General features: G+C 39.2%; 1 protein-coding gene and 1 pseudogene across 13 annotated transcripts; both read left to right on the forward strand.

Moving 5' to 3' along the window:
- The first annotated feature begins 298 nt into the window (after window positions 1-298).
- On the forward strand, window positions 299-3,924 carry LOC143857846 (pentatricopeptide repeat-containing protein At4g33990 pseudogene; annotated as a pseudogene).
- A 6,295-nt stretch (window positions 3,925-10,219) lies between these two features.
- Window positions 10,220-23,588, forward strand: LOC143858093 (serine/arginine-rich splicing factor SC35-like). Of its 13 annotated transcripts, none has more exons than XM_077368701.1 (10): window positions 10,227-10,402; window positions 10,515-10,593; window positions 10,721-10,940; window positions 13,337-13,411; window positions 14,500-14,730; window positions 14,810-14,993; window positions 15,295-15,428; window positions 15,685-16,192; window positions 16,600-16,832; window positions 22,813-23,588. In XM_077368701.1, exons 1-7 carry the CDS (start codon window positions 10,244-10,246, stop codon window positions 15,298-15,300), a joined length of 954 nt encoding a protein of 317 aa, XP_077224816.1. In that variant the 5' UTR covers window positions 10,227-10,243; the 3' UTR covers window positions 15,301-15,428; window positions 15,685-16,192; window positions 16,600-16,832; window positions 22,813-23,588. The 13 variants fall into 13 exon arrangements, with proteins under 13 accessions (XP_077224822.1, XP_077224816.1, XP_077224818.1 ...); XM_077368703.1 differs by having other exon boundaries at window positions 16,638-16,832; XM_077368702.1 differs by having other exon boundaries at window positions 15,685-16,164.
- The last annotated feature ends 1,722 nt before the right edge of the window (window positions 23,589-25,310 follow it).

Consider the following 25,310-nt stretch of genomic DNA (forward strand, 5'->3'; position numbering starts at 1 on the left):
TTCTTCCTTTGGAAATAAATTTATTTGGACAACCTATTTATATTGTGGCCCATCAACTGTACGGTTTGGATCATCCTATGCTGCAGCAGGCCTTACAGTACTTTTAGAAAAATACGGGACTCTAAGGGCTTACACCATATAATTTCTCATAAATACGTAGCCGCTCTGGGAAATGTTATCAACACTGCTGCATGTTGATGAGGGCACTCTTCACTTTTTTAAATGTACGGTATGGCCCACACCATAGGATGATCCAAACTGTCCATTAGATGGGTCACAGCCTAAATAGGTTGTGCCCCAAAAAATATTTTCGTAGGTTGATCCTAACCCGTCGATCTATAGAGGGTTAGGATCAACCCTGTAACATCCAGATCGGAGGGTCAGGATCAACCTATGGAAATGATTTTTGGAGTACATCCTATTTATGATGTGGCCCATCTAATGGACGGTTTGGATCATCCTGTGGTGCGGGTCCATACCGTACTTTTAATAAAGTGAGGAGTGCCCTCATCAAAATACAGTAGTGCTGATAACACTTCCCGCTCTGTTTCCTAGGCTTTTCCTCTCTTTTTCAAATTACAAGAAAGTGATGCAACTCCACCGCCAAATGCTCAACAAAAAACCATTGTTCATTTGGAATTCAATGATTCAATCCTCCACAAAAAATGGGTCCTTCATGGAATCTCTCAATCTCTATGAATCAATGATTAAATCTGGAGTTCATGGTGATAACTTCACCTTCCCCTCTGTGGCAAAGTCGTGCGCAAAATTGGGTTTGATTAAAGATGGTATGAAAATTCACACACATGTATTCTTATTAGGTTTTCATCAGGATCTCTTTGTGCAGACTTCTATATTAGATATGTACTCAAAATGCTTGAATTTGGATGATTCTCGCCAATTGTTCGATGAAATGCCTGTTAGAGGTTTGGTTTCGTGGAACTCGATGATTTCCGCATATTGCAATGAGTTTCAAATTAATGAGTCGTTTGGGCTTTTGAAACAAATGCGTATTCTCGATTTGGCACCAAATTCGAGTACATTTGTGAGCATTTTGTCTGGCTGTAGTGGGTCTGAATCGGCTCTTAAACAAGGTTTATCGATTCATTGTTGCACGATTAAACTTGGGTTGGACTCGGATTTGCCACTTTATAATTCAATTATGAGTATGTACTTGAAATTTGATCTGGTCGACATTGCTCGTTCATTGTTCGATTTGATGGAGAAAAAGTCGAATGTCTCTTGGACGATGATCATTGGTGGGTATGTGAAACTCGGTGATGTTAGTGAAGCATTTGATCTCTTTAACCAAATGAGACGAGAACAAGTTAAAATGGATTATATCGCATTCTTAAATCTCATTTCCTCGTGTTCCCAAATGAGGAGATTGTCATTAGGTTCCATTCTTCATGGTTTCATAATAAAAAGTGGTTTTGATCATGAAGATAAAATTGCTAGTTCACTTGTGAGCATGTACACAACATGTGGAGACCTTATATCTGCACAAAGAATTTTCGATCTAATGAATGCGAAGAGTGTTTTCTTATGGACATCAATGATTGGGGGTTATGTTCAGAGTGGGTATACAGATGAAGCCTTGGTGCTATTTCAGAATTTGTTGTTGACAAATATAAAACCAAATGAAGTAGCAATGGTTCTTTCAGCTTGTGCTGATTTTGGGTCACTGAGTATGGGAGAAAAGGTTGAAAAATATGTTAAGGTTAATGGGTTTGAATCGAATTTGCGAATTCAGACTTCGTTAATTCATATGTACAGCAAATGTGGATGCATAGAAAGAGCAAAGAAAGTTTTCGATGGGGTTTTGAATAAAGATTTGGCAGTGTGGAGCTCCATGATAAATGGGTATGCAGTTCATGGTAAGGGTGAGGAATCTCTTGCTCTATTTGAGAAGATGAAAAGAGAAGGAATTAAGCCAGACACTGTTGTTTTTACAGGTGTTTTATCGGCTTGTAGCCATTCGGGTTTGGTAGAAGAGGGGTTAAAATATTTTAATTGTATGCAGATGGATTTTGATATAATACCTACTGTAGAACATTACTCATGTTTGGTGGATCTTCTTAGCAGAGCTGGTCATTTGGACTTGGCTTTGAAAGCCATTCAAGAGATGCCCATTAGAGCTCAGGCTCGAGTTTGGACTCCGTTATTGAGTGCATGTAGAACCCATCATAACCTTCAAGTTGGGGAGTTTGTAGCAAAGCAATTGTTTGTTTTGGAACCTCAGAGTAGTGGAAATTACATACTAATGTCCAATATATATGCCTCTGTTGGGAAGTGGAATGAGGCAGCAAGGATGCGAAGATTGGTGAATGCTAGAAAATTGGTAAAGGGGCCTGGGTGGAGTAGGGTTGAGGTTGATGGTGTGAGTCATGTTTTTCGCATGGGAGATAGGTCTCATTGTCGATCAATTGAGATTTATAAGAAGTTAGAGGAGTTGAATGAGAAACTTAGAGAGGTTGGATATGTTGCGGAAATGGAGATGGTGATGCATGATTTAGAGACTGAAGAGAAAGAGAATGCACTGAAAGTTCATAGCGAACTATTAGCAGTGGCATTTGGCTTGCTTAGTACTGAGTCGGGAAGTACACTGAGGATCATTAAGAACCTTCGGACGTGTTGCAATTGTCACTCTGCGTTGAAATTTATATCAAGGATCACTGGTCGGCATCTTGTTGTGAGAGATGGCTACCGTTTTCACCATTTCAAATATGGTTCATGCTCCTGTGGGGATTTTTGGTGATGATATTTTTTTTGCTTTTGGCATTGATTAGTTTGCATGTCCTTTATATGGAGGTTAAGAGATTAAGGCCATTCACGTTGAAAATCATCAACCCCATCAAATGAGACACATGAAGGAGTAAGCACAAGTTGCAATCACTCAGTCAGCCATCTTGATTAGTAAGATTTCATGCCTGTATGTGTTTTGTCTGAGCACTGTGTCCCCAAAGTTGAGATTCAAGTCACGTGTTTCCAACATGTAGAAAGCCGAGAAATACCTACTCAAATAGGATCAAACACAATTTGCAGCAAACGTTAAGAATGCGAGAAACACAACCACACAATGCAAGGAGAAAAGATTTACTTGGTTCGGCAGTGTGCCTACATCCACGGGAGAAGTGTTTCACTATTTCAGCTTAGGGTTACAAAACTCCTCCTTAGCCAAAGAAACCCTAATATGTGACTTATATATCAATGCCACTACATCGAGAAAATTACCGAAATGCCCCTTTAACGCAAAACCGTAAATTAAAATTTCCTTCCAGGCGCTGCCCCCTACACCCCAAACTCAACCTATGTGCATCACGAATATTAATCCGCCGGTGTCTTATATAATACCAGAATACAAGACATGCACAGCACAACATTTTCCTATTTTGTGCATTTTGCAGTTTATCTGTTACTCTACGAGCGAGGTATGGTGATGAAGTTTCCACTCCAAAAGTTTTAACCGGAGGAATGAAACTACAAATGCATCATGATGTTTAGTGGGTGCTATAAAGAGGAGGATCAAAACATCAAATGCGAAGTGGGGAGGTGCTGAATTTGAAGAACAAGCAAGCAAGAATTTAGCAAAAGTAGAACCTGTGATTGGCTTACTGGGTGGAGGTCCTAAACTCATTAGAGAGTTATATTTGGAATGAAATATCCTTTAGATAAGAGAAGGATGGTACACATGGAAAGTTCAACAAGTAAGTTTTTTACACCTTAAAATGATAGCAGATGATGACCTTTTGGTGGAAATATGTGATAAGTACTGGAGTGCTTGAAGCACTAGCATTGTTACGAATATTGGTTGGCTTTGTATGCTCATGATATGTCTTTCATCATTTGATTGAGGCCTTGATCATCTTCAACTGTTTTTATTGACCTTAATCTGTGTGTTCATAGATCATCTTGGTGTAGCTGGGTCGCAGTTGGAATTTTGTGGGTCCTATTTTACCTTTAACATGTTGTCATGGTTTTGATATCGGAGAAATTATATGATGTCCAACCGTGAAGTCCCGTCAAAGGTGGTACGTCAGAGGTACCACCCTCGATATTTGATCCAACAGCAGCCTCTTAAAAAGTGGTCTGCTGTTGGATCAAATATCAAGGGTGCTACCGCCTTGACCGTACTTCATGGTCGGCCGTCATATAAAAACTCTTGATATCGAGCCTGATTTGTTGTTATCCTTTAATTGCGTCCCATTGTGGTGGGGGCCTGACTTTTAGTTCGTTTTGCTTCTCAAAAATTTGTGCGACATTGTCTTATGCATCTTTTGTTGAGTACTAGAACCATTGAGGGCCTGTTTGGATGCACCACTTGTGTCCTAGTAGAGTAGTGGGTAAGTAGTCAACAGGTAGAGTAGTGGGGTAGTACTCTCTTAGTAGAGTAGCGGTGAATCCTATGGTGTGTTTGGTTGTCAAGGGCGGGTTCGTAGTCTCCTTAGTTGTCTCCTTGGAGAGAGAGAGAGACCCTGCTCCCAAAAAAACTACCTTTTAAAGGATTGTTAGTAGCGTTAAAAGGATGCACCCCTACTCCCAAAAAAACTACCTTTTAAAGGATTGTTAATCGAGTTAAAAGGATGACAACTCAGCAGGGAAGGCACTAGAAGGTGGTCTAGTGAGGGAATATATATGTGATTTTGGTTCACTTTTGCACCCAAACATCACATGACACCCCACTTTACTAGTAAACTACGGGTATGGTTTTAAATTTTGGCATTCGGTTGAGGCCGAAACCGAAATTCCGGCGAAATCCAAATACCGGGTTTTACCAAATTTCAGTTTTGGCCGAAATTTGGTAAGTAATCAAACAATAATTTTTTATTATTACCGGATTTCAGTTTCGGCTGAAATTTGGTAAATAATTAAATAACATTTTTTACCCAACTCCAACCCCGACCCCGACCATGAGGAACCCCTTTTTTTCCAACCCGACTTGACCCGACTTTTCTTTTTTTGATGGGCAAGCTGGGGTTAGGCAGACCCCTACCAGATATATTGAGAAAAAAGCATATTACAATCTTTCATAGAGGGACCCCAAAGAGTCCGAGGACAAGACCTCTACAACGGAGGGGGACAGAAAATTAGGGGGGAGATTATCACCCTTACAAAAATAATCCTGTTTAGAAATGATGTCTGCTGCTGCATTTCCTTCTCTCCAAATATGGGAAATTTTCCAAGAGTTTAAATTTCTGAGCTTACTGTGGATCATGGTTAGAGTTTGGAATTTCCTCCAAGGGCAAGCTTGGGTGCCTTCGATCACTTTGACTGCATGGATTGAGTCAGATTCAATCCATAAGCTGCGGATGCTGAGATTCTCTGCTAGTTTTAGACCGTGAAGGATGGCTTCGATCTCCAGGTGATGAATAGCTTCAGGAGGGACGATTTCCGAGAATAGGCCAATGGGGCAGCTGAGATGGTCTCTAATAAGGCCCCCAACAGATCCAGAGTTGTCCATGAGGGATGCATCAGTATTTAGTTTATGGTGGCTGAGGTCGGGGGGGGGGGGGGGGGGGGGGGGATCCATCGACAGAATTTTGAGGTTTTGGGTTGCTGGAAAACGGGGAGCGACAAGTTTGCCGCAATGTTGGAGCTGGCCTCTGAGGGTGAGTCTAAAAGCCTAAGGAACAGTATTTTTGTGCGAGAGGTCGAGAGAATTTGCTTGAGGAGGTCCTGCTTGTAAGTACATTTTTCATTATGGATTCTAGCGTTCTTCTCACACCAAATGTGATAGATAGAGGAAGCAAAGAGAATTCTAACAGAGATTGCAGCTTGACCTTTACCTGGGAAGGAGGATCGAAGCCATAATTCTTCTTCACCTAAACTTTTCTTCTGTTTTTTCCTCTTGGAGATTCTCCAAAGCACCAATCTCCAAATCCAGGCGGAGTAGGAGCAAGAGAAGAACAGGTGATCTCTGGTTTCAGGTTCGGCGTGACAAAGAGGACATCTAAGATCGTCTTGGCCATTCAGGAAGGGAAGGCGATCTCTTGTGCATAATTTGTTTTTAATTGCTTGCCAAGCGATGAAACTATGACGCGGTATGTTACCAGGGAACCATATAGAAGAAGACCAATCGACTTTGGCTTTTTGGGATCTGATGGTATTCCAGGCTGATTTTCAAGTGAAGATACCATCATTTGTTGGTTTCCAAATTGGACGATCAGAGGAGGTTTGAGAGAAAATAGCATCAGAAGTGATTTGTTTCAGCTCTCTGAGGTATGAATTTGATTGAATGGAGTCCCATTTTCCAGACTCTATTACATCCTTAACAGAGAAATTGCTCGGAATAACATTGAAAAAGGGGCCCATGGAAGGTTGAGAAATAATGACACCAGACGGGACCCAAGGTTGAAACCAGAAGTTTATGCTAGCACCATCACCCACAGCATAGCAAAAATGGGGCCTAGCATCGTCACGAGCTTTTAGGATACTCCGGACAGCCCAAGATGGGCTGTGGGGCATCTTGATAAGCCAAAAATTCCTATTTCTAATATATTTTGCATTGAACCAGTGATTCCAGGGAGTGTTTCTGTTCTGGGTTATATTCCATACCTGCTTGATTTGGAATGCTCTGTTTATATCTGAGAGGGATCTCAAGCCGGCTCCACCTTCTACTTTAGGAGTGCAAATGTCACTCCAAGGCAGAGGATGGTATTTCTTCTGTGGATTGCAACCACACCAAATAAAATTTCTGAATATCTTTTCTATATCGTTGAGGGTCGCTTTTGGAATGTGAAAGGAAGCCGACCAGTAAATTTGAAATGAGTTCAAGACGGATTTCACCAACTCAATACGCCCAACTCGAGAGAGAAGTTTACTGGACTAGGAAAGAATTCTTTTCTTAACTTTATCAATCAAAGGCTTGCAATCTTTTGAGGTTAACCTGGATGTAACTAATGGGAGCCCCAGATATTTGATTGGAAGATTGCCTTCCAACATGTTGAGAAAAGTGCAGATCGAGTCCTTCATATTGTTATCTGTTCCAGAGAAGAAAATTTCTGATTTAGATAGGTTAACTTCAAGACCCGAGCAGGCTTTGAATACATTAATGCAATCTAGAAGGCCTCTTGCATCAACAGTAGCAGCCTTAGTGAAGACCATAACATCATCTGCAAAAAAAATATGGGTTATAGATACAGATTCTTTGCAGAAAGGGGTGGTAATCGTTCCCAGGGATGAGGCTGAGAGTAAGATGCAGGAGAACATCTCCATCACGATACAAAAGAGAAGAGGGGAGAGGGGGTCACCCTGACGGAGGCCATTGGAGGATTGGAAGAAGCCTACAGGGGAGCCATTTATAAGAACCGAGAAGGAGGGAGTGGATATGCATTGGAATATCCACCCACACCAAGTCTCATTAAAGCCAATTTTCTTCATGAAGGAAAGCAGGGAATCGAATTTAACACTATCAAAGGCTTTTTTGAGATCCATTTTGATGCACATGGCGTTTTTTAGAATGTTTCGATGGAAGTTATGGCAGAGATCATGGGTTAAAAGGATATTGTCCTGGATGAGTCTACCTTTCACAAAAGCTGATTGAGAGGGGCTGATGATTTTGTCCATGAGAGGCTTCAATCTGTTGGCTATAAGCTTTGAAATTATCTTATAAATGAAGTTGCAAAAGGAAATTGGTCTGAATTTATCAAGGGAGCAATAAATGTAGAATTTATTTCTGGAAGGAACTTGCTAGTTTTGAAGAAATGAAGGATGGCTCTTGAGATGTCTGGTCCTATCACATACCAAAAAGCTTTGAAAAATTCCCCGTTGAAACCATCTGGGGCAGGGCTTTGTTTCCATCCATGGAGAAAAGAGTAGATCTGATTTCATCAAGGGAGAATGGTCTGGTGAGGAAATCAGCTTCTACAGAGGAGATATGGTTTTTCAGGTCAGGGGTAGGAGGGGAAGAGACTCTGTTAGTACTCTGGGAATTGAGAAGCTGATAAAAGAATTCCGTGAAGGATTTAGCAATCTGGGCTTGGTCGGTTGAAACTTCCCCATTAGGGTTGCTGATGCCATGAATAGAGTTCTGGTTTCTTCTGGCTTTTATAGTGGAGTGGAAGAATTGAGAGTTGGAGTCGCCCAAAGTTAACCATTGAATCCTTGATTTTTGTCTGTACAGGGATTCCTCTTTATTAGCTATAGAGATGTAGTCAGCTTTGATTTGAGATTCTTCAATTCTGAGCTCTCGATCAAGAGGATTAGTAGCCAACCTATTTTGGATGTCTTCTAGCTTGATTCTGAGGCGGGGAGCTTCAATAGCGATCCGGCCGAAGACATTTGCATTCCAGATTTTTATGAGTCTTTTAACTTCCTTTAGCTTCTTGGCCACGATGAACATCGGATTGCCATTAATCTCAACTGACCAAGCTCTTTCAACAAGTTCGAAAAGGGAGTCATCATCAAGCCAAGCATTAATGAATCTGAAAGGCTTTTTACCAGAGGGGGAGGGGGGAATCATCTGCACGATGATAGGAGAATGGTCTGAAAGACCCGGGGCTTTATAATACGCAAAGGAGGTGGGGAATTTGCAGAGCCACTCAATGTTTACAAGAGCCCTATCAAGCCTCCTGAGTTTGATTTCAGTGGTCTTTGCACTATTATTCCAAGAGAGAGTTTGGCCAACTGATCGCAGATCTGTGAGAGAACAATTGTCAATGCAGCGATTGAAATCATCGAGATCTGAGTTAATTGGGTCAGCACCGCCAAGTCTCTCATCAAGGAATCTGGTGGTATTGAAATCACCAAGAACAATCCATGGGTCATGAGTCTGAAGGGAAAGTTTCTGGAGATCATGCCATAGGGGGGTTCTTTCCTGACCCGAATTTCGGGCATAAACAACAGTGAGGTAGAACTGAGATTGGGTTTGGATTAGAGTTACTTCAGCATGCACAAATTGGGCAGATTCGCTTTTGATGATAACTTGGACGATAAGGGGGTTCCAAATCAACCAGATTCTGCCTCTGATAGTATGGAGGTAATTAGCATGGTAACTCCAACAGTTGTTGATGTCGAAAACATTTTTTACAAACGAAGGCTGATGAACCTTAGTCTCAAGAAGACAAAACAGGGGAAGATTGTGTGTATGGATGAGCCGGCTGATGTCTTCCTTTTTGGAGTGGGAGGCAATCCCCCTCACATTCCATACTGACATTGGAGGAGGTGGGAGAAGTGTGAGAGGCATTAGCCAAGATGGGGTTCTTTGGAATGAGAGATTCTTCAAGGGAATCATCTTCAAAAGGTTCATCTTAATGGATGTCTTCTTCAGCTTCAGCAAGAATAGCATACAGATTGAACACAACGATGCTCCTTTGATGATTATCAATTGATGGGTTGGTTACAGGTATGGTAGGATTTCCTGGATTTGCACTATAAATTTCGTCACCATTTTTTGAAGAGGCGGGGGGGTATTCCTGCAGGGAGATTTGTAGGGGTTCCTACATCATGATTGATCTGCCAGCAGGATTCTGATAAAGGGTTAATAGTAACCTTTTCAGGGATTGGGGCCTGGTTTGGAATGGGTCTCCATTCTTTCTTTTTGTTCTTTCCAGGTGGAGGGGGATGGGATTTCGGGCAAGAGGAGTTTGAGAGGTTGAAAGTTTTGCATTCACTACAGGATTGAGGCCTCCATTCGTATTCCACTTTTTGATAGGTAGTACCTAGAGAGGTCTTTATTTCAATCTGATCAGGGAGATCTATTCCTGCTTCTACTTCTATACAAACCCTTGCATAGCTGAGCCTAGTGGATCCAGTCGTTTGGGCATCCATGTAGATGGGGTTTCCAATCTTGCTGGCTATTTTGCTGAGACAGCGGGCAGACCAGAATCTGAGATTAAGACCATGGAATTTTACCCAAACAGGGATGGAGGAAAGGGAGAGTTTTTCGAGTTCAAGATCCTGAGACCATTTCCGAAGCACAAGAGGACGCCCTCCAAAGCTATAGTTTCCGTCATCCAGAACCTGACTTGACCTGACTTTTTAAGCTTACAAAAAACAAATTTCATAAAAAAGTCAGGTTTCTCTAGGGTCGGGTTGCCCAAACACTCAACCCGAGCCCGATTTGAAATCAACCCGGCTTGTGAAAACTCAATCCGAACCCGACCTTTTTTGGGGTTGAACCCCACCCAAGTTGGATTAGAGCTTCTATGAAAAAGACAAAAAGAAAAGGTTATAATTTTGCACAAAACAGTGGCCATTTTTTAACGAAAGAAATTCCTTATCCTCTCCGTCTACATCTATATATATGTGCCCTCGTCAAGATAGATATGAACTTTTTCTAACCCTAACCCTAACCCTAATCCTAGCACCCTTTCTATCTGCGGAAAAATGTCGCACTTCGGAAGAACTGGTCCTCCAGATATCAAAGACACCTTCTCCCTCCTTGTTCTCAACATCACTTTCAGTATAATCCCTTTTCCCTCTTTCCCTAACCCTAACCCTAACCCTAACCCTAATCTCTCTCTGTTTCTTTTTTTTTTTTTTTCTAATCTTTTTACCATTTTTTTCTTTGCTAGGAACAACGGCTGATGATCTCTTTCCCCTTTTTGATAAGTATGGAAAGGTCGTTGATATCTTCATACCGAGGGATCGAAGGTTCGTTGATGATTCTTCGATCTTCGTTATTCTTTTTTACTCTCTAAATGGATTATGTTGCTATTATCTTTTAGGGTTTAGGGTTTTTGTTTTTGGTCAATTTCTCATTTCCTTTATATAAATATAGGACTGGAGATTCACGAGGGTTTGCATTTGTTCGGTATAAGTACGCAGAGGAGGCTCAGAAGGCCGTGGAGAAGCTCGATGGCAAGTTTTTTTTTTTTTCCTTTAAAAAATCATTTTTATTTGATTTTCTCTGTTAACATTTTTTTTTTTGCAGGAAGAAATGTTGATGGTAGGGATATTATGGTTCAATTCGCTAAGTACGGGCCGAACGCGGAACCCATGTAAGTTAGCTGTAACTGTTGGGAATTTTGGCCTTTTAGATATAAATATCATAATGAAATTAATTGGGTGATTTTGTAATTTTGGTAGTTTTTTTGCTGGAACAATATTTCTCATGTTCAACGTAAATCGTGGTGTTGCGTGCCTAATTGGCTGTAACGCAAATTAACAAAGAAAGAAAGAAAGAGGGGGAGAGAGGTTGATTCAAGGCAACCAAACCTCCTAACGGTTCAATTCGAGAGGAACCCTGAGTCTCCTGAAACATAAGTTTCTGTTTTGGTTGCAAACTTCTCTACGTTTTCATTAAGATACAACTATTTAAATACAAACACAAAGGTGTGCCATATCACCAACCCATTTACCCATTTAGATGACATATAGTAAGTAACTAACACCCACAAATCTAAAATGCATAATCCTACAATCACTACCTTGTAACTCTATCTTATACATCATAGCATGTATGTATCATTCCTTCCCTCTTACAAACGACGTTGTTCTCAAGGTCGAATTATTGGAGAAAAACTTTATTCCACCGGAGACCCAAATATTAATGGCCGCGATCATTTGAATCCTGCCTTCATCTACCAATGTGATCAAAGTTGGAAAGAAATATAATTTTTTATGAAGTCGCATCGAAATGGTGGAATGATCAAATGGTTGAGCAAAATCAATATGATCCTTGGGATGCTGTTCAATTAAAGTACCTTCATCGTCATCAATTCTCGTAATTTTCTCTGCTTGAACATTAACATTTTCAAGATTTAACTTTTCTTGGTCTTTTTGCTTTTTTTTTTCGATCGCTGTGCTGATCTTGTTCAAGACTTCCGCAAATCATCATTGCTCTTCTATCGTTTTCGAGACAAGTGCTTTGATCTTCTGAAAATCGTCACGTATGGAATCCAAAATCTCCCAAGATGTAGCAATGACAGCAATGACGCAGGATCAGCTGCTTTGGTATCACTTGTTATTTGCCTAATTGGACGCAACACAAATAAATAAAGAAAAAAAGATAGAAATAGAGGGGAGAGATGTTGATTCGAAGCTACCAGACCTCCTAACTGTTCAATTCGAGATGAACCATGACTCTCTTGAAACATAAGTTTCTGTTTTGGCTTCATACTTCTCTACAGTTTTATTAGGGATTTGCTAGTGTCCATCGCAGAAGGAATTTCGCGGATGGGCTGTTGCATGTGAGAGCAGCCACGCCTGCTCATTTTTCAGCAGATCTTGTCTTTATTCATGAAGTGACTGCTCTCGTATGCAACAGCCCATCCACGAAATGCCTTCTGCAATGGACACTAGCAGATCCCTTTTTATATTTGATAAAACTCTTTAAATACAAAGTCAAAGGTATGCCACATCACCAACCCATTTATCCACTTACTCGCCACAACATAAGTAACTAACACCCAAAAATCTAAAATGCATAATCCTACAATAAGTACTCTGTAACTATGCCATATACACCATAACACGTATGCATGATATGGCCTAGCCATTTCAGTGTCTGCAGTTCTGATTTTTTTTCTTCTAATTCCTTGTTTATTTCTTCCTATCTTTCTTCACTTGATTGGTGGGATATCTTGTTCTCATTTCTGTTCATTAGATTGGCATCTAACCCTTTCTCTCTGATATAGTCGCTATGAAATTTAGTGTAAGATTCTACTGCTTGATTGATACCTTATGTCTTAAAATCCTATGCATTGACAGTGTTAGTTTTAGTGCCATTTTATATTTGAAAGCTTTACCGTTACTTTCATTGTTTCCAATTCTGTGATAAGCTAATATAAACTGTCACTTATGTCATTCTTAGGAATTTCTCTGCAAGGGAAAGTCTCGTGATATATTAATTATTATTTTTTTTTTTGGGTTTATATCGGGAAATAAATGGTAAAAATAAACTTATTTAAAAATAAAAAAAATATAAAATAAAATTATCGGGATAATGTCGTGATATTATCAGGATATTTTATCATAAAACGAAAGTATCGCTATATTTTTAAAATCTCGGGATTAGTTCGGGATTTTGTCGTTCTATCAAAATCTCGCGATAAAAATGCTATATTTTGAAAATATCGGAGATATTTGTGACATAGAATATAAACAGATCTTATCTTAAGAAATGGCTAGATGGTAGATAAACAAGCACCATTATTTGGTATGTGGGGATTTTAAGATTGTGTGCTGCCATGAGCCATCTTTAGAAGTTTATTGTGAATCATTGACTTCAAACTGAAAATTAGTGTATATGCTTTTTCTTTTATTTTTCTTACACTAGTGTTTTGACATGCACTTCTGTTTGTGTGATTTGAAAGTGCAATATACTTTTCCCTATTACTCGTTGGGTAGGTTGAGTTGATCACTTAGTGGGTTTATTCTGTTTACCAATTTGCAGTAAAAAGGGTAGAGTCGTAGAAGTGTTTCCAAAGAAAAAAGGTGGCAGGTCTAGAAGCCGTAGCCCTCGGCCAAGGTAACGACCCTTGAAAGCTTTTAATTACTGATTTTAGGTTAGCATTTAAGATGGCAGGAGCTTGAGGTGCTCAGTTATGCATTTCTTGTCCTAGCATGGAGTATAATTCTCAATCCTTTATTTAATTTTTGCTTACATAATGTCACTTGTTTTATTTTTTAAGATTTATTGATTCCTGTAGGGACCTTATGTAGATTCTTCCGTATAATCATGAGTTTGTAACAATGTCAAAGATGTTAAAATATATCCCCATGTACTTAAGATTTACATGTACCTTCCAAAAAAAAAAACGATTTATATGTAAATAAATAGGGAAATTTACCCCCCATTTGGATTTATTAAAAATAGTTTCAAGATCCAAATCTAAAAGGATAAAAAATCACTTTTCCAGTTCTAGTACAAAATCCAACATTTTTTCTGTTATTCTGGGCCAGGTCAAAACATTAAGTTCCAAATGATGAGGTATTTTGCCATTTTTTAAAATTCATAAATTTTATCATGTCCAGACATTGTTAAATCTCATAGAGGGCGTGGTCCCCCTAGGATGAAAAGGGGGTGAATATATCACTTCCCTTAATGAATTAGAAAATGACATGCAGCAAGGACAATGCTTACTGTGTACATTGTTGTAATGTTAGTTTTTTGCTGTGTTGCAAGAAGTTATCCTGTTGGTCCAATTTTGTCATGTTGCACAAATATATTCTTCTTTCACTATTGTTATGTTAGTTTTTATTAGTCATTTGATAAGCTATGACACAATGTATTTTGGAACTTCTTTATGTGAAAAAAATAACCTGATACACATTATAATTAATGTTATAGTATTTGGTGCAAAATTTATTTCAGTATGGCATATTATGTTGTTGGTATTCTTTTTATAATTGCTCTATGTTGTAATTGATTAATAATTACATCTATACTGTTATTTTCTTTGATCACGTCTGGCTGAATTTGGGTTAGCTGAGGTGCCACCCAAACAGAAAATTTCAAACCTGGTGATGGCTCGGCATCCTGTTAGTGTGTAAATGGTTAGAAATGTACACTATTTCCTACTCATCATCTTATCATTGGCATTGCTACATTTTTAGGCACCGAGATGATTATCGTGGGAGGGATTACAGAAAGCGAAGCCGTAGTCGAAGCAAGGACAGATATGACCGAGACAGGTACCACGATCGTGATAGGTACCGTGGGAAGGAAAGAGATTATCGTCATCGGAGCAGGAGTCGCAGTGGAAGTCCTGATTACTATAAAGGGCGCAGCAGTAGAGGCAAGTTGGACGATGAGCCGAGACGGAGTAGGAGCCGATCATCTGACAGGTACGTCTTATGCTGCATTTTTTTAATTCTTTGTTTGATTTCATATTTTTTTAATCTTGTTTTCTTTTTCCATTTGTAGTCCATCTCCTGCTAGGCGTAGTCTTAGTCCTCGAAGGAGTCTATCTCCACGCAGGACACCACCTTCCCGTCATGGAAGTCCTGGTAGACGAAGTTCTGATGAACGTTCCCCACCACCAAAGGTTTCTCCGCGGGTTCGACGTGCTGATTCTCGAAGTGTGTCCCCACGGAGCTCGGATGGTGATGTATGTGATTATTCTTACTTGTGCTGAGGTTTTTGATGAAATGATAGAATGATGGGCGCCCTTGCAAAAAACAGTTTCAAGGGCGACCCCTATTTGGTTAATTTCTGCAGAGTGTGCGCCGAAAAAAAGTTGATGGCTCCTAAAAAAGTGGAAACTGTGTTGACTTTGCAGAAATCAACCAATAAGGGCGCCATTGAAGCTGATTTTTGCAAGGACGCCCTTAATTCTATCATTACTCTTCTGATTTTATTCCAACAATAGGCGTACATTAACTTGGTTATTTTGGACTTTTTATTTGTAGGACTGATGCAAGTATTGGGGTTCCCTGAGGCAGGCATGAACCTTTGTTTGCTTAGCAACGAGGATTCACATGGATGCATGTTTTCTCAGCAAAGTACTAAATGCTAGTTTTGGTTGCTCTGGACTCCTTTCAAGGTTAAAATTTTCTTTTGTAGAACTTAATGTGTCATTCCACTTTGTTGGGCTGATCCGTAGTTCATGGGTTATTTGTAGATTGAGATATATCTTGGCGATAGCGTGGTGTATGATCTATTGTGTGGACTGAGGAGTTTATGATGCTTATAGACATCCTTTGCATGGCTTTATTTTGAGAAACATTTTATTCTTATAGCTTTTATTCAGTTTGTAAAATTGCGACTCACAATAGATTATATCCTCTGGGCTTTTATAGTTCTCTGTTCGGGAACGATGATTGTAGCTGATTGGCAAGATGATTGCAAAGGGTGTCCTTGCTGATGCTGTTTGTTCTTCCTAGATGATGTTCGTTTTGATGCTGCTAACAAACAAGAAGGATCCTGAGTTGTGAACCCAAAAAATGTTAAAATATATACTGTGATATTGTTATTGGTAAGGTTCATATTTCATCCTTATTCTAATACGGTCTTTTCGTCGGGATTCTGACTTTTTCCCTGATGATGATTCTCTCCTGGCCTTCTATGGTTTTAAATCCGGCTCCGAATGGAGTAGTTGTAGCTGTGACCTGTGATAGCCCAAGAGATGGTTGGAAGGAGAGGGGCATATATGTGGTTACCTGTAGCCGATGGTGCCAATGGAACAGTTATGCAGCTCACTCATATTGATGCTGTTGCAAGAGATGAAACCTAGTTTGCTGAGCTGACCTTTCCATGTAGCTGCGAGGTTGGGGAAAAGGGTAATAGATGAATGGTTGCTTATTTCCGGTAGGGTGTTTGGTTAGATAATCTATGTCATAAATATCGTTCTTGGGAATTTCTCGGCAAGGGAAAATCTCGGGATAGATTAATCTTTTTTATTTAATTTTTTTCGGGTTTATATTGGGGAAAAATGATAAAAATAAAATTATTTAAAATTATATAAATATATAAACTTTAATAAAAAATATAAATAAAAATATCATAAATATATCGGGATAATATCGCGATAGTATCGTGATATTTTATGATAAAAATGAAAATACCGTTATATTTTTAAAATCTTCGGATTATTTCGGGATTTTGTCGTTCTATCAAAATGTCGCGATAAAAACACGATATGTTGAAAATATCGAAGATATTTGTGACATATAGATTCACCTTTTTGATGTCGTCTTACATCTCTGAGCTGTTAGGATTTTGACTGGGTGAATCATGTACTGGGATGTGATAGCATGTGGGGTCGTGACTGTAGCTGTGAAGTTCAAATGATGGAATGGGCTGGTTGATACCCGTGGCCTTGGCAGACTGTTGCTGTGTTTTCTAGCTTCAGAGGTTGGGGCAAGTTTGGTATTGATTTCTGCCAATTAGGTGATGCCTGGTTTGGTTGGTGGCATGCAGGCTGCTCTAATGGATCTGCCTCCATTGGGTATGTCATTATCTCACCCAGATTGCTTGGACCTTGTTCCTCATATTCTTTATCTTACATTCTATATTTCACCAATTGCAACCTTGCTCCGGATCTCATCAATTTTTTGTTGCAAGAGAGGAATGCTAAACTGAGGTGCGCCCTTGCAAAAAAGGGATGAAAGGGCGGCCCCCCCATTGGCTGAATGTCACCATTGTGCATTTAATGCTCTTTGACTACCTGTCATAATAAATGCACAATGGTGACATTCAGTCAATGGGGGTGCCCTTTCACCCCGTTTTTGCTAGGGCACCCCTCGGTTTGTCATACCTGTATTTTTGAATATGTGTTGTACACTTTGACCATTTGATTCCACGTGTTGCCATAGTGATACTGTGATAGTGTTGATCTTATTGAATGGGATACCTTACTTTTGACTCAATTTGCTAAGATGAGTTGTTGGAAGCCTGCGATTGTCTATATGTCATATAAACAACTGTATTATAGTAGTTTTGGAGTTGATGGTATGTGGTTCTGTCTTTATTTCTGTTGAAGAGTAATTTTTGTTGCTATGGCTCTGTTTTGCTTTGGATTCTTAGTGTCTGCATAAGATATTCCAAACTTCACATTCCTGTCCAATTTTAAAATTCTTTTGATGCCTGCATATTGTGTGTTTTTTCCCTCTATCATGTATTTGAGCTTCTGTTCTGGTGCCATTGCTTTCTTTTAGTTCTTTGAAAACAAGCTTAAATTTATTGATCTTCTTCTAAGAAAGGCTTTTGGTGTCCTATAAGCACGCTATTGGATTGGGACTCCTAAGTTTGCAGGAAGCTTTGGGGTTAAGTCTGGGTTCTTTCAATCATTAAAGTTTTTTTTTTCTTGTGAGAATTGGCTGTGAATAATCACTTAACTCGACCATTCCTAGGAGTCCTAATCGTAGTATGTAATTATGCTCCATTAAAAAAAAAGTAAGTAATTATGCAAATAGCAAACTTGGAGATATGTTGAAAGGACTCCACCCCCTATATGAAGATTGGTAGAAGTATATTTACAGAAGCTTAGCATGGCATTCAACGTGGTATTAAATTCCACTATGCTGCTTATATGTGATTGTCGACTGGTGCTAGTTTTCTATACATTTTTCCTTGTAGTTATAATTGTAATGATATTTATTTTCTCCTCCGCTGAAATGCCCCAAATACTCTTACTGTAATTTTAATAAAAGGGAGGGACTTTTTTCTTATTTCAGCCTTAAGTTAGGAAATTCTATAACCTAAAGTTATAAATGCTTATCTAAAGCCTTTTCTCTCCGGAAGAAACCCTAGAAGAGAGAACAATTGCCAGAAATCGTGTTGTACGCCAGAGAAGTTAATCAAAGTTAAGAATTTGATGAAAAATCGTTGTTTTCACTGATCCCATCACATATATGTAGAATATAGAAGTTTTCTTCGAGAAGGGATAGAGATTTACTTGTGTCTTTGGTGTCGATTGTCGCCCGGTGAGTTTTTGGCGATCAAACTAGACCCTTCAGAATCCTCTCGTCATGAGGGATTCAACGAGCCTGGCCTTGGTCAATTCCGCCTTACAGAAAGTTGTGAAGATTTGAAGTTGGCAATAATGGGAAGAAAATTGCGCACGGTAGAATATGGAACCGACTCGAATGGATGACCTTCAACCCAAATAGTCAACTGCCGTCCGAGCACAGTCGACCATGGACTGAGACGGTCGATGAACCGGGGGCTCAATTTCCTGAACACGGTCGACCATGACCTAGTATTGTTGATCGTCCAAAGGTCTCTGTCGATCATTACCCACTATGGTTGGCCGTCCAAAGAGACTATTTTCCAGGTTTGGTTGGTCGACTGTGGTGCAGATCGGTTGACTGTAAGGGGGTCTTGTTCTTTGACCGTATTCCTTCCGTTTATAGCTCTAGACCATGCTTCTTGTATCTATGTGTATGGTAGGCCATGTTTCCGATCTCCAGGTGTTTTGAGAATTAGGTAACTGGATTCTGAATTCTGAGGGATTAGGAGAGGTTAGTAATATGACACATCTTTAGTGTTTCATACCCTGAAAGGCAATTCATAAAATTGTGATACCTGTTTTTGAGAAAAGTACTTGTGAGTTCAGGAAATTTTGAGAATTTTTACCAACCTTCATACTACACCTTTATGTTCGTTGAAACCGACACTAGCATACCCTCAAACGGGACTTGATACGTTGTCAACTTGGCACCCTATTATTGCCAAAGGAGTATAAATACGTTGGCCTTCCTGCCAATGGGACGTGATACGTTGGCCTTGTTAACTTGTACTTTGAGAAATCGGTTTCGATCCGTGTTGCCTGGCGCAATAATAGTTGATTCCGTGATGTGATCTACAATCTATACACATGAGATTCTGAGTTTTCGTACATGTTTGCGAGTATCCCGCTTTAGTTTTATCGATTTTGATGTAATTGAGGACTTCCCACATTATGCTTTATGCCCAGTCAATTCTTGATCATGCCTGTTTAGTCGTATGATTTGAACTTTTGTTCTTAGCATGGTTAGACTCAACTAAGGATTTGCTATATTGCTTACTAGCTTTGATTTCACTCGTATTGTTTGCCCTTTTTTAGACCCGGAATATTGATTTTGTGTGTGATCAGATAGAGCACCCGACTAGTCTAGCACTTGTGAGCTTTTAGTTAGTTTTGGAACTTTTATTTAAGATGTGAGTAATTACTTGTTTTAGATGATGTGGATGAATTGTAGTGGTTTATACTTAAAGATGGGGTTGTAAATAATGATCTTGATCGCTGTTTATATCTTTAGTTATGGAGACTTTAGTTACTCTGCTTAAGTGTATTGTGGATGCATTGTTAAATGCATTTGTCACGCACCCGGACCGAAGGTGCGTTAGGCACCACGAGCCTGCAAAGTAAAACCTTGCAAGCCCTTAAGGCATTTTTACCAGATAATTTTACAATTTTAACTATACATCCACCATGCATTGGAGCAGCAATCAGAGCAACTAAAATTTCTATAAATAAAGTGATAAACAACTATCGAAGTTCTTATTTGCAATCCTAAGACGATTCAAAATTTTCCAAAATAAAAGATGTCTCCAAAGTGCTAGACTGGCTAGACACTTTCCCTTGTCATACGCAAAATCAAATCTCAGGATCTGAAAAATAATAGAAACCACGAGTGAGCTCAAAAGCCAGTAAGCAGTATAACAAATTTTTAATTGGATCTAGGGATGCTGTGAACAGAAGCTAAATCATACAATTAAACGAAACAATGTCACGATAGGCTGGCAGAAAGCATAATACCAAAGATCTCTCAATTGCATCAAAACCGATAAAATCTGAAAACTCAAAATCTCATGTCTATAGACCAGAGGATCACATCAAATCAACTTACATTACGCAGGCAAGATAGATTAAAATTAATTTCTCAGAATACACGTCGACATGACCAACGTACCACTTCCATTTTGCGGGAGTGGATCGATCAACATGATATGCCACATAAAATCCTGGCACAGTGGCTTCCTAGCCATTAACATAAAATATATGCCCAGCACGGCATAATACAAATATTATAGATATGTATGTCTAGATTCATAGCATGAAAAGCCCATTTAATTCACATACAGATCATGTCAAACATTTGAAATACTCTTGTAATTTCTCATAAGCACCACGATAAAATTTTAGAGATAGTGCCTCAAAATATAGGAAATCACGATAATGCAAGATATCAGAAAACTCATGCTCAAGACATGAAATAAGCAACATGCAAAAAATTCTCGACAAAGCATGCTAGATCCGATTTTGAAGAGCAGAAGGACATGTTATAACGCTAGCAAAAATTTTCAGAATTTCATGCCATCCGAGTATTTTTTTCAAAAACAAAGTATCACAATTTTATAAATTGTCACGGAAGGTTTCAGGGTATAAGATACTAAAGATGTGCCATACTTCTTACCTTGAATACTAATCACAAGTTTCTTGGATTCAAAATCCAGTCACGCAATATTATAATCACTTGAAAATAAGAAAACAGATGCTTACAAGATGATTTGGTTGTGAAAAACAAGCCTTAGAATCAAAATAGGAGGAAATTCGGCCGAGGTACCAAACCCCCGGGACGGTCGACCTTGCAAGGTACTGGACTTTTGGACGGTCACCCATCTCCATTCCACGGTCGTCCGTCCAAGCCGGTTCCAGAACTTTTCCAGAAGCTTCACCGATTTTGATTCCCCATATCTCTCTAGCCAGCCAGGCGTCAAACTTGTTGGAAATCTTGTGATGAGAGAACTCCAACGGTCGGAAACCCACCGAACGGTGAGAACAAGAAAAATTCCCATTCCTTTTTGAAGAAAAGTAATTTATCTTACCTAAGTGTGATGGAATTCACTATAAATAACCATTTAAACCAACATCTTACCTTTGAGCAGCTTTTTCGGCGTCCATTTCTGGAGTTTCTTCTGAAGAAAAAGGTTGAGATAAGGATATTTATAACCTTTTGTTATTTCGAATGACTAAAATGCCCATGCCCTTCCATTTTTTATTAAATTACATGTTGAGTAAAGCTAAGTAGTGTCTTAAAATGGTTGTCTCAAAATATAAGAGAAACATCATTTATGACACTAGTAGTGTCCTGTTTAAAATCTTATGATTTTTTTTTTTTGAATGGTCAAAGATTTCATTAAAAGAGACCAAGATAGTCAAAAGAAAGAACGAAGAGAAAAAAGCAACAAAGCTATATACAAGCAAATAAAATCTTATGACCTTGTATAAAATGTTAGAGTTAATGCTAAGTTAGAGTTATGGAGAACTACTTTGGAATCCAAAGGTTTTATACCGAGTAGGACTAAGACGGAGTATATGGAGTGCAACTTTAGTAATGTAAGGAGGGCGGGATGAGGATGTAGTAAATATATGACTGGACAGAAGGTACCTACGAGAGATATCTTTTGCTATCTTGGTTCAATTCTACATAAGGAGAGATTGAAGAGGATTTTAACCATAGAATAAGAGCAGGTTGATTGAAGTGGAAGCTTGCCTCAGGAGTTCTGTGGGACCGTAAAATCCCTACCAAGTTGAAGGGAAAATTTTATAAGACAGCTGTGAGGCCAGCCATGCTGTACGGCTCAGAATGTTGGGCCACCAAGAATGTTGGGCCACCAAGAAGCAGTATGTGCACTTCCTGGTTGACAAAAGATATATGGACTTGTTTATTATGAGGTCTCAAAGTTCATGTGTAAAATGTGGGTAGAAAGAAATAGCTACGCTTATATCTTGTCTGGGATATCATGCACCATAATCTTTGGATTATGGAGCCAAATTCTGAGAAGATTTTGAAATGCATCGAACTTGTAGGTCTAGAGGGTCCACATGCCAGGGAGGAAGCTGGGGTCCATTTTATGATGAGGATACCTCGATGTTATGGTATATGGAGATGTTGTTGCCGTTGAAGCAGAAGCATAAATCTTGGAGCCTTCATAGTCATAATCTTTGAGACTGTTCAATGTTCAAACTATCCAAGTTGACTGAAAGGAATACCTACACATTAGTAAATGAACTAGTAAAAAGCACGCGGTAGTAATTGAACCGGAAAGGCCGTGTCCCAAGCTTTGATGAGATTCATGATATTGTACTTTTTTGTTGACTTTATTGTTATAGACATGCGTAACAACAGGCCACTAGGTGTTCGATGTGATTAAGCCACTATGGATGGTTTTGTTGCTTAGGTGATGATTTCTAAGTATGTATTTGTGCTTATTCTAGCATTTCCCAAAGTTTTATTGTAAAATTTCATCATTTGCATATGATTTTTAGAAGATTAAAAAATTTCATCATTTTCATATGTTTTCTTACGTTTCCTTGATCTTACAAGAGTTCCTCCCAAATTTCTATCAAAACGGAAGTGTTTCTTACATCTCGTGTTATCTTGCTCTCGTGTTATCTTGCTGTGCTTATTTTGCTTATTTGAAGTATGATACTGTTGCAGTGCCCTTCTGATGTCTTTGGATGATATATCTTGTTGAATGTTGATTGATGCATATAGGATCTTCCCTTGTATAACTCAATATGTGCAGCAAGATATAGATGTGACTTCAAGGATACATAAGAAATTCCAAACTTGACACTGGTGTGCTGCTGGAATCACTGTTAGGGTATTCACTAGCAAGCACCACTTGATGCCCAAGCAAGCTCCTAGGTTAAAAGGGTGGAGCAACCCACATGCTTATTCAGGAATGACCATCAAAAGTCTTGTGGTGACATACTTTGAAGTCGCAACAAGATGCATAACTTACGTAATACCTACCGCCTGCCTACTATTGATATTTACACACTTTGTTCATATGATAACATAAGTCACTGGCATATATGCCGAGACGAAATGGCCCTGTGATACTCCCCTACCCAGTTATGTTCTTTGTTGGCACCGCTTCCTATCAGGCACGAACTTGATCTTCTGGCAGGTGGCGTTTCTCCTTGGATGCAGAGCTGACGCCGAGTTCTTGACCAGTTGTTTAATATGAGAACTTGATGGGATTTTTATTGTCAAAATTAAGTTTTATTGTCATCTTGTTCAGATTCAGTTCCTGCTGGATGTCATTCTTAGGCATTCTCAGCACATAAAAAGTTTTTGCTTTGATGTCATTCTTGTGTGTGTTTGAGTGGAAATAGAACTTTTGAGTGTGATTGTTCCTAACAAAAAACAATCAAGAATCATCCGAGACTGCTGAAATTTTGGTGGGAATGAAGTTTGAATTGCTGAAATATTGTTGGAGACAAAGTCTTAATTTGCCGAAACTCTGGCCCGTGCTTAGATTAACTTAGATCTTGCTCTGCTTTACCTGATCTTTACCTCCATACAGATTTTGTTTTGAATTCTTTTTCTATCATGTGTACATTTGAAGGTTTATATCTGCAGTCTCTTAATTCTTATTTAATGGAAGAGCAACTGTTAATGGGTTGGGTAGAAAGCCTCGTTTATTTAAAGTAGGCTTTGATAAAAATGTAACCAAATGGTGAGATAATTAGTCTTGGACGAAAGAAGTACTTGCCTACCCAAAAAAAATGGATTCTAATGGAGTGGTAGTGGAGACTGTGGATTAGTTCCACGGTTTCAGGCTTGTATCATTGGAGGTAGAGAGGGTGACACCCTCAACGTTATTCGATGGTTGATCGGAAGCCACCCTAACCTTTGGGGAGGTTTTCACATTTGATGGATGAGATTGAGGACATAGAGGGGTCTAGATTTATTCTGTTTCATACGGCGGCAAATAGTGGAAAGACTTTTCCTACAAACCAAACAGGCCCTTAATATAATTTCTTCATCCATCAAAATCTCTGTCTATTTCCTAATATTTGCGCGTGAGACATTAGGAAGGCTCTCTCTCTCGTCGGCCTTTTTTTTCCTTGAAAAAGCTCAGTTATTTTTGCAGCGATGGAAGCTTTTCTTCAGACTTATCAGCGTCTCCACCGCCCTGCCCCCCCCCCCCCCCCCCCTACACACACACACACACACACCACCACACACATACACACAAATTCATGTTACAAAAGTCTCTCTCTTGAGATCTTATTTTATAGGGTCCTGGGTGTTTCAGTCTTTTTTGCAGTATTTTATAGGGTCTTTTGGTCACAAATGGATGGCAGGATTTGATTTTCAAAATCCTCTAAAATGTGAGGACTCTTTGGGCCTGTTTGATTTATAAAACTTGGGACAGGCCCCTGTAGTGTATGTATGACAACTCTTTTGCAATAGATTGGGGGTGTTCAAGTAAAAAAAAAAAGGGGGGGGGGGGCGAGCAAAACTTCCATGCTAAGACTTTATAAAGGGACCCCCTTATAGATGGGCAATATAAAATTCTGTAATCTCCATTATCTGATAATCTTATCCATCCGATAGTACAACCTTACCAAACATCGAATTGATATAATCCCAGGTTAAAAAAAATAAATTATCAGACAGACATTAAAACCAACTCTGGATAAGTTATCCATGACAACATCAGTTCGGGATAAGAGCTTATTCTAGCTAAATCCTATCCTGCAATCAAACAGGCTATGTAAATTGTTAAGCTAGAAGTCGGTTTTTGCAAATAAAGAAATGTACACAACACCCCTTTATTTATTAGCCCACAAATTTGAGAGTTACATCAAGTATATGGTTTGTGCTCGTTTGTTGGCTCCTTACATTTGGTAGCCCGTGTCCCAAAAATCTTGTCCCTTTATAGAAGACTACAAGATCCAAATTTTAGGTTTTCTTTGTGATTTTTTAGGCTTTTCTTGCCCTCTCCTCACAGAGTCCCTATTGTACACCGGAATCCCTCTCCCAGCCTCCCTCACCAGATGAAGAAGAATTTATCAAGAAAATAAATTTATGACTAACTAGAGTCTTCTAGCGGCGAGAGATGAGTAAGGTGGGTGAAGTGGCTAAAAATCAGGAAACAAAATTAAGGAACTAGTTGCTAAGTAGTGAGAAAGGGCTAAAAA

The sequence above is a fragment of the Tasmannia lanceolata genome, unplaced genomic scaffold, assembly GCF_043159265.1.
Source record: "Tasmannia lanceolata isolate RefF3 unplaced genomic scaffold, GAP_Taslan_0.1 ptg000025l, whole genome shotgun sequence".
In the NCBI taxonomy this organism is placed as follows: domain Eukaryota; kingdom Viridiplantae; phylum Streptophyta; class Magnoliopsida; order Canellales; family Winteraceae; genus Tasmannia; species Tasmannia lanceolata.